At 34.4% G+C, this 13,139-nt stretch overlaps 1 protein-coding gene across 7 annotated transcripts in view; it reads left to right on the forward strand.

Annotated features, from left to right (window-relative positions):
- Positions 1-13,139, forward strand: part of ERC2 (ELKS/RAB6-interacting/CAST family member 2) — an 870,990-nt gene that overhangs the window by 273,741 nt on the left and 584,110 nt on the right. For all 7 annotated transcript variants that reach the window (XR_010384837.1, XM_064496413.1, XM_064496412.1 and 4 more), the window contains one exon: positions 9,049-9,216. Coding sequence is in view for 6 of the 7 variants with exons in the window: in XM_064496413.1 (XP_064352483.1) it covers positions 9,049-9,216 (168 nt within the window). In the remaining variant the exon portion in view is untranslated. The remainder of the gene's footprint in view (positions 1-9,048; positions 9,217-13,139) is intronic.

Genomic DNA, 13,139 nt, shown 5'->3' on the forward strand with positions numbered 1-13,139 from the left:
AGCACACACTCTACCACTGAGCTATACCCACTCGAAACTGTTGTTTTAATAGTTTATAAGGACTCCAAGAGTCATGGTAGACCATTTCAGAAATTCTTATAAAATGCTATATAAGGAGGAGAGTAGTACTCTTTGGGAACCAAACTTGTAACTGCAGCTAAATATTGTTACTTCTTCTTGCTATTTGTAATGAATATATAGGAAACTTTTAAAACTGCCCCCAGAGAACTTTCCCTTTACCAGGTCTTTTGGAGAGGCACCTTCAGAATGATCACTGTTCACAAAGGCATCTGTCTTGGTACTCTTTAATCTGTATATTTCTTTAATAGAGGTCTAAAGTGTGTTCTATCATGATTACTTGGACACTTACTATTTTTTTAATTAAAAAAAGATTTTAAAATTCAACCTAATCATGAAAAAACTCCTAAAATTTCTGTGTTCTTATTTGCTTATATTTTTGAAATTTTAGCTGAAAATTACTTTTATGACCCATTGGTGATAAAATTGAGTCAGCATTTGATTCCTCTTCATTAACAGGGCATGATTTCAATCAATCTCAATGTCAGTATGCAACTGTTCGCTACAAATAGATAATAAAAGCAGCTAATAATGATTTCTATATACAGATTCATTTAAAGATACAGAAGTATGTTGAAACAAATAATTTAAATCTTTCAATGAGAATTTGACATAGAAAACAATGTTGTGGTATGAAAAGGGAATACTGCTTGCATTAATTCTTAAAATAAATAAAGAATGTAGGTTGAAGGGAAAAGAAGTATTTTAACTGGCCATTTGATATGGCATGTGCCCCCATTTTGATCCTGAGCAGATGTCTGGGACTGGTAGGGCCTCTTGAAAGCTTTGTGATTAAATTAAGTATCAGTGAAGACCTAAGTTGCTTTTGTAAATATAACATAGAAAAACCATGACATAACATTGTCAGAATAGTGGAAGGTGAATTGCAAAAATGTGAAAGCAGAGTTTAGAATCTCAGCTTGTGCAAAGGCAGGAATACCAGACATTGTCAGCCAGGATGGAAATCCCCACATCTTGCGAGCCCTTTGGCACGTGCATGTTGTCTCTGAGAACTGAGACTCTGGGAGACCTCCTGAGCAGTACAACTCTCCCCTGTTTGAAACTCCAATTTCTACCCCAACTCCAAAGGCTTAGAGGAATCAGACTGTGAGAGCAGAATCTAAGGGGCCATAGAAAGCATGAGTTACCTTCAGGAGCACTGTTAAGCCTTTAGGAATGGAATGTACCATACAAATAATTGTTTTTCAGTAGGGAAAGAATTATGGCATCCCCTATTCTATGCAAAGCTTTGTTCCTAGTCTAACACATTTTTCATATACTGATCCCAGCACTTCTATATTAGCCACTTCCTCTGTTTTCAGAATTGGCCAAAGATGCCACTCTGCTGCCTTAGAGCTCCTCTTTTATTCTGAATTTGTAACACATTTTCTTATTAACCTCTCATGGATTACAAATCTCATAACCCAAACTGCATGATAATAAGCATATCACTTTGTAGACATGAGAGCCATACCTGCAGTGAGAAGGAAGCTGTTTTCCTTGGCAGAGTAGTTTTTTCAGGGTGTTAGTTGTGTCACAGACGTAAGTGGTGGAAGAACTTTCAGATGAGATGAAGTGTGCCTGATGTCCACATGGACTTGATATAAAGCATGTGATGTAATTCTGATTGGCTTTTCTTCTTGCCATCATGGAGACAGACCTTCCCTGGCCTCAGTTCTCATGTATGTTTGATTGCATCACTTTCCATTTTTATTGAGTTTATGGCTATAAAAGAAGCCAAAGGCATATTTTTATGAAAGAATATGATTTTTTACCCTGTAACTATAATTCCCCTCAGAAAAGCCTTTTTCTGTTATTGTCTGCATAAAATATTTATTTAAAATTTACCTCATGGCAGCAATAGTCTGAAAGCTATTTAAAGCAACTGCCTATTTAATATTTATAGACTGAGGTAGTTTTATCATTACCAATCTATTTTTATTGAATAAAGTAGGTGAATGTAGAACCTGCCATATCTTCCTTCCTATTAAATACCATTCCATTGATCAAATTAATTTCATTCAAATTCCTCTCTCAGTACCCTACTCCTACATGATATTTCTACTCCAATATTTGTAGAAGTCAGCACAAATCAGGTGTTTTTTTAACTATAAATATCATCTTTGCTTAAGCATTTAGAGTTGAAAGATTTTTTTAGTTTTATTTTCAGATGAATCAGTTTCATATGTGGAATCAACTATATAGTGTGCTGTCAACTATAACTGCATATGATTTGGGGCCATACCCCCCGAGAAGAATGCTGATCAAACAGGTTTAATTTATTTTATAATTTTTGTTAATCCTAATCCTGATTTTTCCCTCATTTTATTTATACTCTGTTTTTGTTGTATGTGAGAGAAAGAGAGAGGGGCAAAGGGAGACAACTTACTTTTGTTCTAGCTAAAAATAATAGATTCGAGATTTGTTAAATTATAAAGACATGATGTATTTCATGGATTCCACAGACCAGAGCAGTGCCACCACCTGGTCACACATATCCAGAGCATGTTGATTATCTATCACAATTCTTTTTCAGTGAATCTTTAAACATAATCAAAATCCTTCTCAAGACTGCCTTCTGGCCAGCCACTACCAAACCTTTAGATTTGGCAAACAAGATTAAACCTATTTGTCCCTTGATCTAGTCTGACTTCTCCCTGCAAATGGAATTCTTTATCAACTTTTCTCGTAAATAGTGCAAGCTGCACACTTCTGAGGATTGGTATCTCACTTCTTTTTAAGCATCTCACTCTGTTCATTCTCAGCAGTTGTTGTCAGTAGCTTGGTTCTTGTTTATGCCAGTTTTAGTTGCTGAAAACAAAAATGATGGCTCAAATATAGTTTAAAAACATACATTTTAAAATGTATTTATGAGCTTTCAAGTTAGAATCTCAGGGGCTGAAACTAAGCCAAAGCAGGGAGCTGAAGTAATAAGTAAAGCACTGGTTATGTCTTCTTGTTGGCATTTGCTAGACAAGTGAACTTGAGCTTCAGTTTTCACAGTCACAGGGACACTGAAGGAAAGAGATAGAAGCCTAAGCCTGCTCAAGGTGAGCAGTCAAATAGGAATCCCAGGACCATTACCACACAAAGCTGGGAGCCCAGACAGCTACACTCTTAGTCCAAGGGTAAAGTAAAAATAAACTCCTCACTACCCTCTCCTCCCACATAGACTAGGAGGCTCCAGGGCAAATTATTTTTCTATTTTAAAACTTTGGGCCAAGAAAAAAGTGAAAAAAACTAGCTTTGAGAATCCATAACCACAGCTGGCTCTTATGCAGATGTGCAGCTTGAGGTGATCCAAAAAATTTTAAGTATAGAATGTAGTTTATAGGGGGCCTTGGTTGGTACTACCCCAGGTATTGGCAGACACAAATGCTCTGAATGGCCACATATCAATGTATTTCTCCAGATAAAGTTCCAAAACACGTGAGCACACAGTAAATTTTTTTAAAAAAATTATAAAACCTGCAAGAAAGCAAGCCACCATAAGTAAAAGCCAGTAGAAAGGATAAACAGCAGAACTGAATGTAAGGACTTCAGAAATTGGAATTTTAAGACAAACATTATGAAATAAGAATGTTTAATATGTTAAATAAAAGGAGTTTAAAATATGAATAAAGGGCAAGGGACTATAAAAAATACCAAGCAAATTTTAAAAGAACCAAATTAAATGTCTGGAAATGGGAAAATATGAAAATGGAAATTTAAAAGTTTGATGAATAGATTTAAATGCAGAGTGATCATAGCAGAAGAAAAACTCAAACTAGAAAACAGAGCAAAAAAATTAAGTAAAAGATAAATGTATGGAGTACATAAAAGACAAATTAATATGCACAGAAGATAGAATAAGGAGAACTAGTACAAGTCTAATCAGAGTTTTCAAGAGAACGAGAGATGGAGTAGGGACAACCACTATTCTGAAGCCATATTAGAAGTGATGAAAGCTGAGAATTTTCTAAAATTGATGACAGGTACCAATCCAAAAATTCAGAAGCTCAAAGTACCCCAGATAGAAAAAATAAAATGAAATCTATCCATTTACATCAAAATTAAGCCATAAAATCTCAGAGGCAAAGAAAAAGTCTTAAGAAGCATTTAGAACATTTGTCCAAAGAAGATATATAAATGACTAATAAGTATGTAGAAAGATGCTTGATAGCCTCTTAGTCATTAGAGAAATCAAAACCATAATGAGATACCACTTCATACTCACTGGAAGGGCTATAAGTAAAACAAAAAATGAAGAAGTTAGAACACTCATATGTTGCTAGTGGGGATATAAAATGGTATAATCACTTTGGAAAACAGTTTAGAAGTTCCTCAAAATGCTAAACATATAGTTACCATATGGCCTGGCAATTCTACATCTATATATATACCTAAGAGAAATAAAAACATACGACCACACAGACTTGCACATGAATGTTCTTAGCAGCTTTATTCATAATAACCACAACATGGAAACAAGTGTCTATCCAACTGATGAATGGATAGAAACAATATGGCATATTCATACAGTGGAGTATCATCCAGCCATAAAAAGCAATGAAGTACTAACACATGCTACAACATCCATGAACCTTGAAACATTGTGCTATGTGAAAGAAGCCAGTCACAAAGTTATGTATTTTTTTTAAAGTTTTTGTAAAATATGTGTATTTTAAGAGTCCATTTTATATGAAATTCCCAGAAAAGGTCAATCTATAGAAACAGAGTAGACTATTGGTTGCCTTAGGCTGGGGGTAGAGGGTGAGGAATGGAGAGTGACTTCTAATAGTTACAAGATTTCATACTGAGATGATGAAAATGTTCTAAAATTGGATGATGATGATGGTTGCACAATTTTGTGAATATACATAAAACCATCACCTGTACACTTTAAGGAGGTAAATTGTTTGGCAAGTATATTATAGTTCAATGAAGCTGTTAAAAATGGCAGCTAGTGGGAATAAAAATCCCATTACCTTCAAAGGAATGAATTTGGAGTGAGAGCTTGACTTCTTAATAGCCTCTTTAGGAAGAAGGTAGAATAATATGCTCAGTGTGCTGAGAGAAAATGTCTCAACCTAGAAAATAGCTTTTAATTGTCAGAAACAATATTCACAAAGAAGAAATAAAGTTGATATATTTTTAGACAAAAATTGAGTTTGCCACCAACAAAAGTCCACTAAAGGAAATTTTAACGGATGCATTCAGGCAAGAGGAGATTCCTAAAGGAGTATCTGAGATGTAAGAATGAATAAAGAAAAAAGATAGTGATAAATGTGGGGAGTAAATCTAAGCAAACATGGAATGTAAAAAAATAACGATGAGTTAAAAACAAACAGGAAAGAGCTAAAATATATGATGACAATGTGATTATCAAGAGGATGGTGACTGGACTTAAAGGGTTTCAAGATCCTTATATTCTCAGACAGAAGATAAATATATGGATTGACTTTAGACTTAGGTAAATGTAAGCCTGTTATAATTTCTAGGGTAATAACCTAGAGGTTAGAAATAAATAAAAATATAACTTTTGATGGTAGAGGCAAAAAAAAGAAAAGTCATTCAAAACAAGGCAAGAAAGAAAAGAGAAAAAATAGAAATGGTAGCATAGATAGAAAGCACAGGTAAGATGGTTGAAGTAAAATCACATATCTCCATAATGATAATAAGTGTGCCACTTAATTTTATAAGACAGGATATAAGAATCTGGGTATATGCTATTTACAAGAATCTTCTGTAATGTTGTGTTAAAGATACATTGAAAATGAAAAAAGACACACTAACCAAATACCAACTGTAAGAAAGCTGTTGTAGATTTTGAGGCAAAAAGTCATTTTAGAGATAAAAAATTGGCAGAGCTGCAAGGAGAAATTAATTATTTCATCATTATGGTAGATGGTTTTAACCCACTCTCAAGTAATCAACAGAAGAAGCAGATTAAAAGATCAAAATATAGAACACTTAAACTACCCAATTAAAAGTGCTATCAAATGTCATGTACATATACAGAATATTGCACCCAGTAATTGTTGGATACATATCCTTTTCAAGCACATAGTATGCAGAGTACATTTATGATAACTGACCACATACTGTGTATAGGGTAAGACACACCAAATTTCAAATGCATAGTATTGAACAGACTATGTTCTCTATTCACAAAGCAAGTAAGAAATAAAAACCACAAAGATAACTAGGAAACATTCATGTATTTGGAGATTAAGAAACATATTTCTAAATTATTCATAGGTCAAAGGATAAATGATAAAGGGGACTGGAAAATATTTAGGACTGAACAATAATGTCAGTTCTACATATCTAACTAGGGAGATTGAGCTAAAATGATACTGATAAGAAAATTTATAGTCTTAAGCCTTAAACATGGAAAGAAAAAAGGAAAGTTAGATAAATATTCAATTTAAAAAAATTAGGAAAAGAAAACAGAATAAATCTAAGGAAAGTAGTAAGAAAATAATGTAAAAATGTGAGCAGAAATTAATGAAATAGTAAAAATGTTAGATAATCAACACAGCCAAAATTGGCTCTTTGAAGAGGTTATTTAGTTGGACATGCTTCTGCTGAGATTCATCAAGAAGAAGAGAGTAAAACTAAAGTATATTAGGAATGAAAAAAAGACATAATCATAGATGCCATAGATATCAAAAGATAAATGGGTTTTATGAAAACTTCCTGCTATTTAAGGTGAAAATTTAGATTAAGTGAAACAAGTTTAAAGGAAAAAACTTACCAACATTGATTCACATAATTAGAATATTCTTCTAATCATTAAAGAGGGCTGAAGTAAGTAATGGTCTTTGATAAAGAAAATACAAAGTCTAGATGGCTTTGCTGGTGATTTCTAATGAACACTAATGGGAAAAAATTTCAATTTTACACAGACCATTTCAGAACACGTTAAAAGGAAGAACACTCCCTACTTTATTTGGAGGGCTAAGTTGATACTAAAATCTGATAAGGATAGCACAGGATTGGGAAATTACAAATCAGTCTTACACATAAAAATAGATGAAAGATTCTGACAAAGTATTAGCAAGATGGATCCAGTAACCTAAAAAAAAAAAAGATACATCATGACAGAGTAGAATTTTTCATGTTAATGCAAGAAGAGATAAATATTTATACTAATTTAAAATTAGTATACTTTATTGTAGTAACATTAAAGGTGAAATGTGATAAATTATGAGATGCAGGAAAAAATGTTTGCTAATATGAGGTATTCCTTAATGATTAAAAAAAAAACTCTTGGCAAAGTTGTAATAAAAGTGAACTTTCTAAAATTTAAGAATGCCTATAACAAGCTAAAGCAAACATTAAACTTAATGATGAAAAATTGAAATTCTTCCCTTTAAAATCAGGAACAGGACAAAGAGGTCACAAATTTCCCCACACCTCTCTGTCTTTCTGCATGGCCTGACCATGTGGCTGGTATGGACTTCTTCATAGCCTGGTGGTCACAGGGTGTTTGGACTTCTGTCTTGGTGGCTGGCTTCCAGTGAGAGGAAGCTGAAGCTGCCAGTCCTCCTATAGACTAGGACCAGAACAGGCATACTGACATTTGTGCTGCATTTAGCAGGTTGAAGCAAGTCACGGTCTAGCCCAAATGCAAGAGGAGGGTGAATAGATTTCTCCTCTAGTTGTGGGGAGTGGCATGTGTATACAAGTATGAAGAAATTGTTGCAGTTATTTTTGGAGATCATCTACCACAACTCTACCAGACTGGCAAAAATGTAAAAGGCCAGTGACATATGATATTGCCAAAGATGTGGAGTGATTGGCCACTTAAACACTGCTTGTGACGGTGAAAATTAATATAACTGCTTTGGAAACCACTTTAGTGTTATCTAGTGGAGCTGAAGATGTGTATGCTATGTGGTCCAGCAGTTTAACTCCTAGATTGTTTTTGCTTTGTATACCAGGTGGCATGTGTAAGGATGTTTATAGCACACTTTTTGTAATAGCAAAAAACCCTAGAAACGAACCCAAGTGTTTACCAACAGCAGAATGAACAAATAAGTTGGAATGAAGTCTTTCAATAGAATACTGTACTTCAATGACAATGAACAAATTGCATGGGCAATAAGATGATCTAATCTCCAGGACATAAGATTTGAGTACAAAAATGCGAAGTACTAATTAAATATACACAGTGCAAATAAAGTTAAAAACTATGCAAAACTAAACAGTATATTATTTACAGATGCAAAAAAAATATGGTAATCCTAAAAGACAAGCAAGAAAATGACAAACCCGAAATTTGGGGTGGTGCTTATTTCCAAAGTGGTAGAGAAAGATATAAATGGGTTGGGACATGGGTAATTCTAATAATCTTTAATGGTGACTGAATGATGGATATCTCTTGTATTATTTTTCCTTGTATGATTTTGTATGTATTTTATGTTCTTTTCTGTCTTTTTAGTATTTAATGTAAGGAAAAAAAAAAGGAGAAAAACCCTCAATGCTTGCTTGCTTGCTTGTTTGCTTATTTATTTGTTTGTTTTTGATGAAGGTTCTCTTCTGTTGAATGATGTCCTTGAATGGTTGTTTCCATCATAGAGTAGCAGAGAAGGTCTAGGTCCTGTCTTGGGTAATTACCTTTGTCAGTTCCTTGTTGACCCTTCTGAAGACTATGGTGAATAGGCTTTGTGGTTTCTTGGATGAGTTGTAGGTTTAGCCAGGAAGCCTTCATTCCACTGTGAACCTTAGTTCTCTGTCAGGTGGAAGACAGTCTTGCTGACCTTACCTTTCCTGTTTGCCAGTCTCAGCCACCTTTACAGAGTCTCCCTAGACCCCTAAGACTGAGTGACTACCAAGACCATAGTTTTAAGCAAACTCATGGTTTGCCTTGTTGGGTTAATAGTCACTGGCTATTGAAAATTAAGAGAAATCAGTAGTTCTCATATGTGAAGAATAGAATAGGAGCTATGACTTCTAATTTCTTGTAATTTTGTTTTTTCACAGATTGATCAGCTGAAGCAGGAACTTTCAAAGAAGGAGTCAGAACTTCTTGCCTTACAAACAAAGCTTGAAACCCTTAGCAATCAGAATTCAGATTGCAAGCAACACATTGAAGTGCTTAAAGAGTCGCTTACTGCCAAAGAACAGAGGGCTGCCATCCTTCAGACTGAGGTAAGGCACTGTTTCAGGATTCCAGACATCAGGCGTTGACTCGATAGAAAATGTCCTACCTGAACAGCTTTCTTTAGAAGATCCTTTATCCAAACCTTTGGGGTTAGATGTATCTTGGATATCAGATATTTTGGGGATTTTGGAAAGGTAAGACCCATTGCATGTACCATAGATTGTGTAATGTTCCCAATAGGGTTGCAGCAACATCCCATAAACAAGCACATGGCTATTTCTATGGAAAAAAATCTTCTTACATTAAAGTAGGATAAATGAAGACTGTGTAAGGAGACTCCTGTCAGTTCATGTTATGTTGCGCCACCAGAAGAGTTTGCTTCACACTTGTATTTTTCATATTTCAGAGGGGTTTTTTTGTTTTTTGTTTTTTGTTTTTTAATTTGGCAACCACAGATAAATGATTGGATCTAGAATGGTTTCATTTTATCAAAATTAATTTAAAAAAGTCAAAATGTCATCTACCATACTTGACTGTGTATCTGTATAGGTCCCCCTCCTGGCATTTTTGGTTCCAAGGGTTTCCTACTTCCTAAGGAATACCCTCAATTTTCAAGATTGTTTTACCCATTGAAGAAAGTTGATATTGTGTGAGTTTCTTAAAGGAAATATTGGTTTGTTATTTCTTAATCATACTTAGGAAAAAAATTTATGTTAGTATCCTATTTCTTTGCTATTCCTCATTGGATTATATCTTTGAGTATGCGAAGATATGCAAAACACAAGCTAGTTATTATGTAAGTAAAACAGTTGCCAGAAAATATAATTATTACAGAAAATAAATTTAAAAATAGATTATTACGTGTGGGCAGTAGCAAAGAATGTGGTGAATCTCCCTGGTTTTTGTGTTGAGGCAATGTGTTAGGTAGATTACTTTAGGAGAAGGCAATATAATTGAGTTGCACTTTCTTTCTTGTGCTCTTGGAGCCATGTGTTTGCATCTATAGAGAGGTTTGGATTTTCCATAGGAGTTAGTGGGCCTGTAAAGTAGGTCTGTGTCCTCAGTTAAGGCGAGGGAGAGTGGCCAGAGGAGAAGGGAAACAGGTTCCAGGTTATATAATTATTGGCATAGACCTGACTCAGCCCCTGTGCTCTTGATTGGCCAATAAGCAGTTACTTGATTGCTTCAAATCAAAACTGTCAGTTTGGCCTCAATGATGTAGATATTTCACATTTAAGAAATAACATGTTCAGTTGTGTATAGTTGCATTGTGAATGTAGAAGCATAGATATTTTATTTTGTAAGGCAGAAATGTAAACTACACAATAAATAGGAAGGGGGGAAGCATCAGTACATAGTATCTAGAACTGTGTAGTCTAATACTGTATCCACTAGTCACATGTGGCTTCCCAAATTTAGGCTGATTAAAATTCAATAAAATTTATGCCCCCCAAAGCAAGCCTTAGTAAATTTGAGAAAACTGAAATCATATCAGGCATCTTCTCTGACCACAACACTATGAAATTAGAAATCAACTACAAGAAAAAAAAACTGTAGAAAGCACAAACACGTGGAGGCTAAACAATATGCTACTAAACAACCAATGGATCGCTGAAGAAACCAAAGAGGAAATAAAAAAATACTTAGAGACAAATGAAAATGAAAATATGATGATCCAAAACCAATGAGATGCAGCAAAAGCAGTTCTTAGAGGGAAGTTTATAGTGATACAAGCTTACCTCAGGAAACAAGAAAACACTCAAATAAACAACTTATCCTTACACCTAAAGCAATTAGAGAAAGAACAGACAAAACCGGAAGTTAGTATAAGGAAAGAAATCATAAAGATTAGAGCAGAAATAAATGAACTATTGACTTAAAAAGAAAAATAGAATGGATCAATGAAACTAAAAAGTGGTTCTTTGAAAAGATAAACAAAGGTGATAAACCTTTAGCTAGACTCATCAAGAAAAAAAGGGAGAGGGATCAAATTAATAAAATTAGAAATGCAAAGGATCCTGAGAGGCTAATATGAGCAACTATATGCTAACAAAATGGACAGCCTGGAAGAAATGGACAACTTCTTAGAAAGCTATAATCTCCCAGGATTGAATCAGGAAGAAATAGAAAATATAAACAGACCAAGTACCAGCACTGAAATTGAATCAGTAATTTAAAAACTTCCAAGAAACAGAAGTCCAGGAGCAGATGGCTTCACAGGGGAGTTCTACCAAACATTTATAAAAGAGTTAATGCTTATCCTTCTGAAATTATTCCAAAAAATTGCAGGGGAAGGAACATTTCTGAATTCATGGTTTGAGGTCACCATCACCCTGATACCAAAATCAGACAAAGATACCACAAAAAAAGTATATTACAGGCCAATAACACTTATGAATATAGATACAAAAATCCTCAACAAAATACTAGCAAATTGACTCCAACAGTACATTTAAAAGATCATACACCATGATCAAGTGGGATTTATCCCAAGGATGCAAGGACTTTTCAACATCTTGATATCAATCAATGTGATACACCACATTAACAAACTGAAGAATAAAAACCATATGATCATCTCAATAGTTTCAGAAAAAGCTTTTGATAAAATTCAACATCATTTATGATAAAAACTTTCTGGAAAGTGGGCATAGAGGGAATATACCTCAACATAATAAAGGCCATATATGACAAACCCACAGCTAACATTATTTTCAGTGGTGAAAAGCTGAAAGCATTTCCTCTAAGATCAGGAGCAAGGCAAGGATTCCACTATTGCCACTCTTATTCAACATAGTTTTGGAAGTCCTAGCCACAGCAATCAGAGAAGAAAAAGAAATAAAAGGAATCCAAATTGGAAAAGAAGAAGTAAAACTGTAACTGTCACTACAGATGACATGATACAATACATAGAATATCCTAAAGAGGCTACCAGAAAACTACTAGAGCTCATCAATGAATTCAGTAAAGTTGCAGGATACAAAATTAACATACTGAAATCAGTTGCCTTTTTATATACTAACAATGAAATAGCAGAAAAAGAAATTAAGGACACAGTCCCATTTACCATTGAATCTAAAAACATAAAATACCTAGAAATAAACCTACCTAAGGAGGTGAAGGACCTGTACTCCAAAAACTATGACATTGATGAAAGAAATTGAAGATGACACAAACAGATGGAAAGATATACTGTGTTCTTGGATTGGAAGAATCAGTATTGTTAAAATGGCCATACTACACAAGGCAATCTGCAGATGCAGGGCAATCCTTACCAAATTGCCAATGATATTTTCACAGAATTGGAACAAAAATTTTTTTAATTTGTATGTAAGCACAAAAGACCCCAAATAACCAAAACAATCTTGAGGAAGAAGAACAAAGCTAAAGGAATCATGCTCCCTGATTTAAGACTATGCTACAAAGCTACAGTAATCAAAACAGTATCTTACTGGCACAAAAACAGACATATAGATTAATGGAACAGGATAGAAAGTCCAGAAATAAACCCATGCACTTATGGTGAATTCATTCACAGTTGTCTTAAGTTGGCAATAATACCAGGATTAATAGTAAATTTACTATAATTGTGTTGCTGTGTATTGGATAGAAGGAAATTTGAGAAGCAAGGCAATCTGCTGAGGTATTACCCAAACAGGTGTTCAGGGTTCTTGATAGTTCCTCTTCAGAAGGAAAGAATGAGAAAAGTCAGCTCAGGTAGGTTTACTACCTTCCTCTCACTGCTTTGTACTGATGAGTGCTGTATTCCTCAGCCTCTTTCCCATTTCTTATTCTCTCCCCTGTATTTTACCTTTCTTGAATTAATGTAGTCCAAACTAAACCTATACATATTTCATGAAGAGGATAGTGGTGACCTTATGTGGATAGCTTCCATCCCACATTTAGTAATTAAAATGACCCAATAAAGAGGTGCTGCTTTGAAGTAGAAAAAATTACTCTCCATGTGCAG

This window comes from Camelus dromedarius, chromosome 17, assembly GCF_036321535.1.
Source record: "Camelus dromedarius isolate mCamDro1 chromosome 17, mCamDro1.pat, whole genome shotgun sequence".
NCBI lineage: Eukaryota > Metazoa > Chordata > Mammalia > Artiodactyla > Camelidae > Camelus > Camelus dromedarius.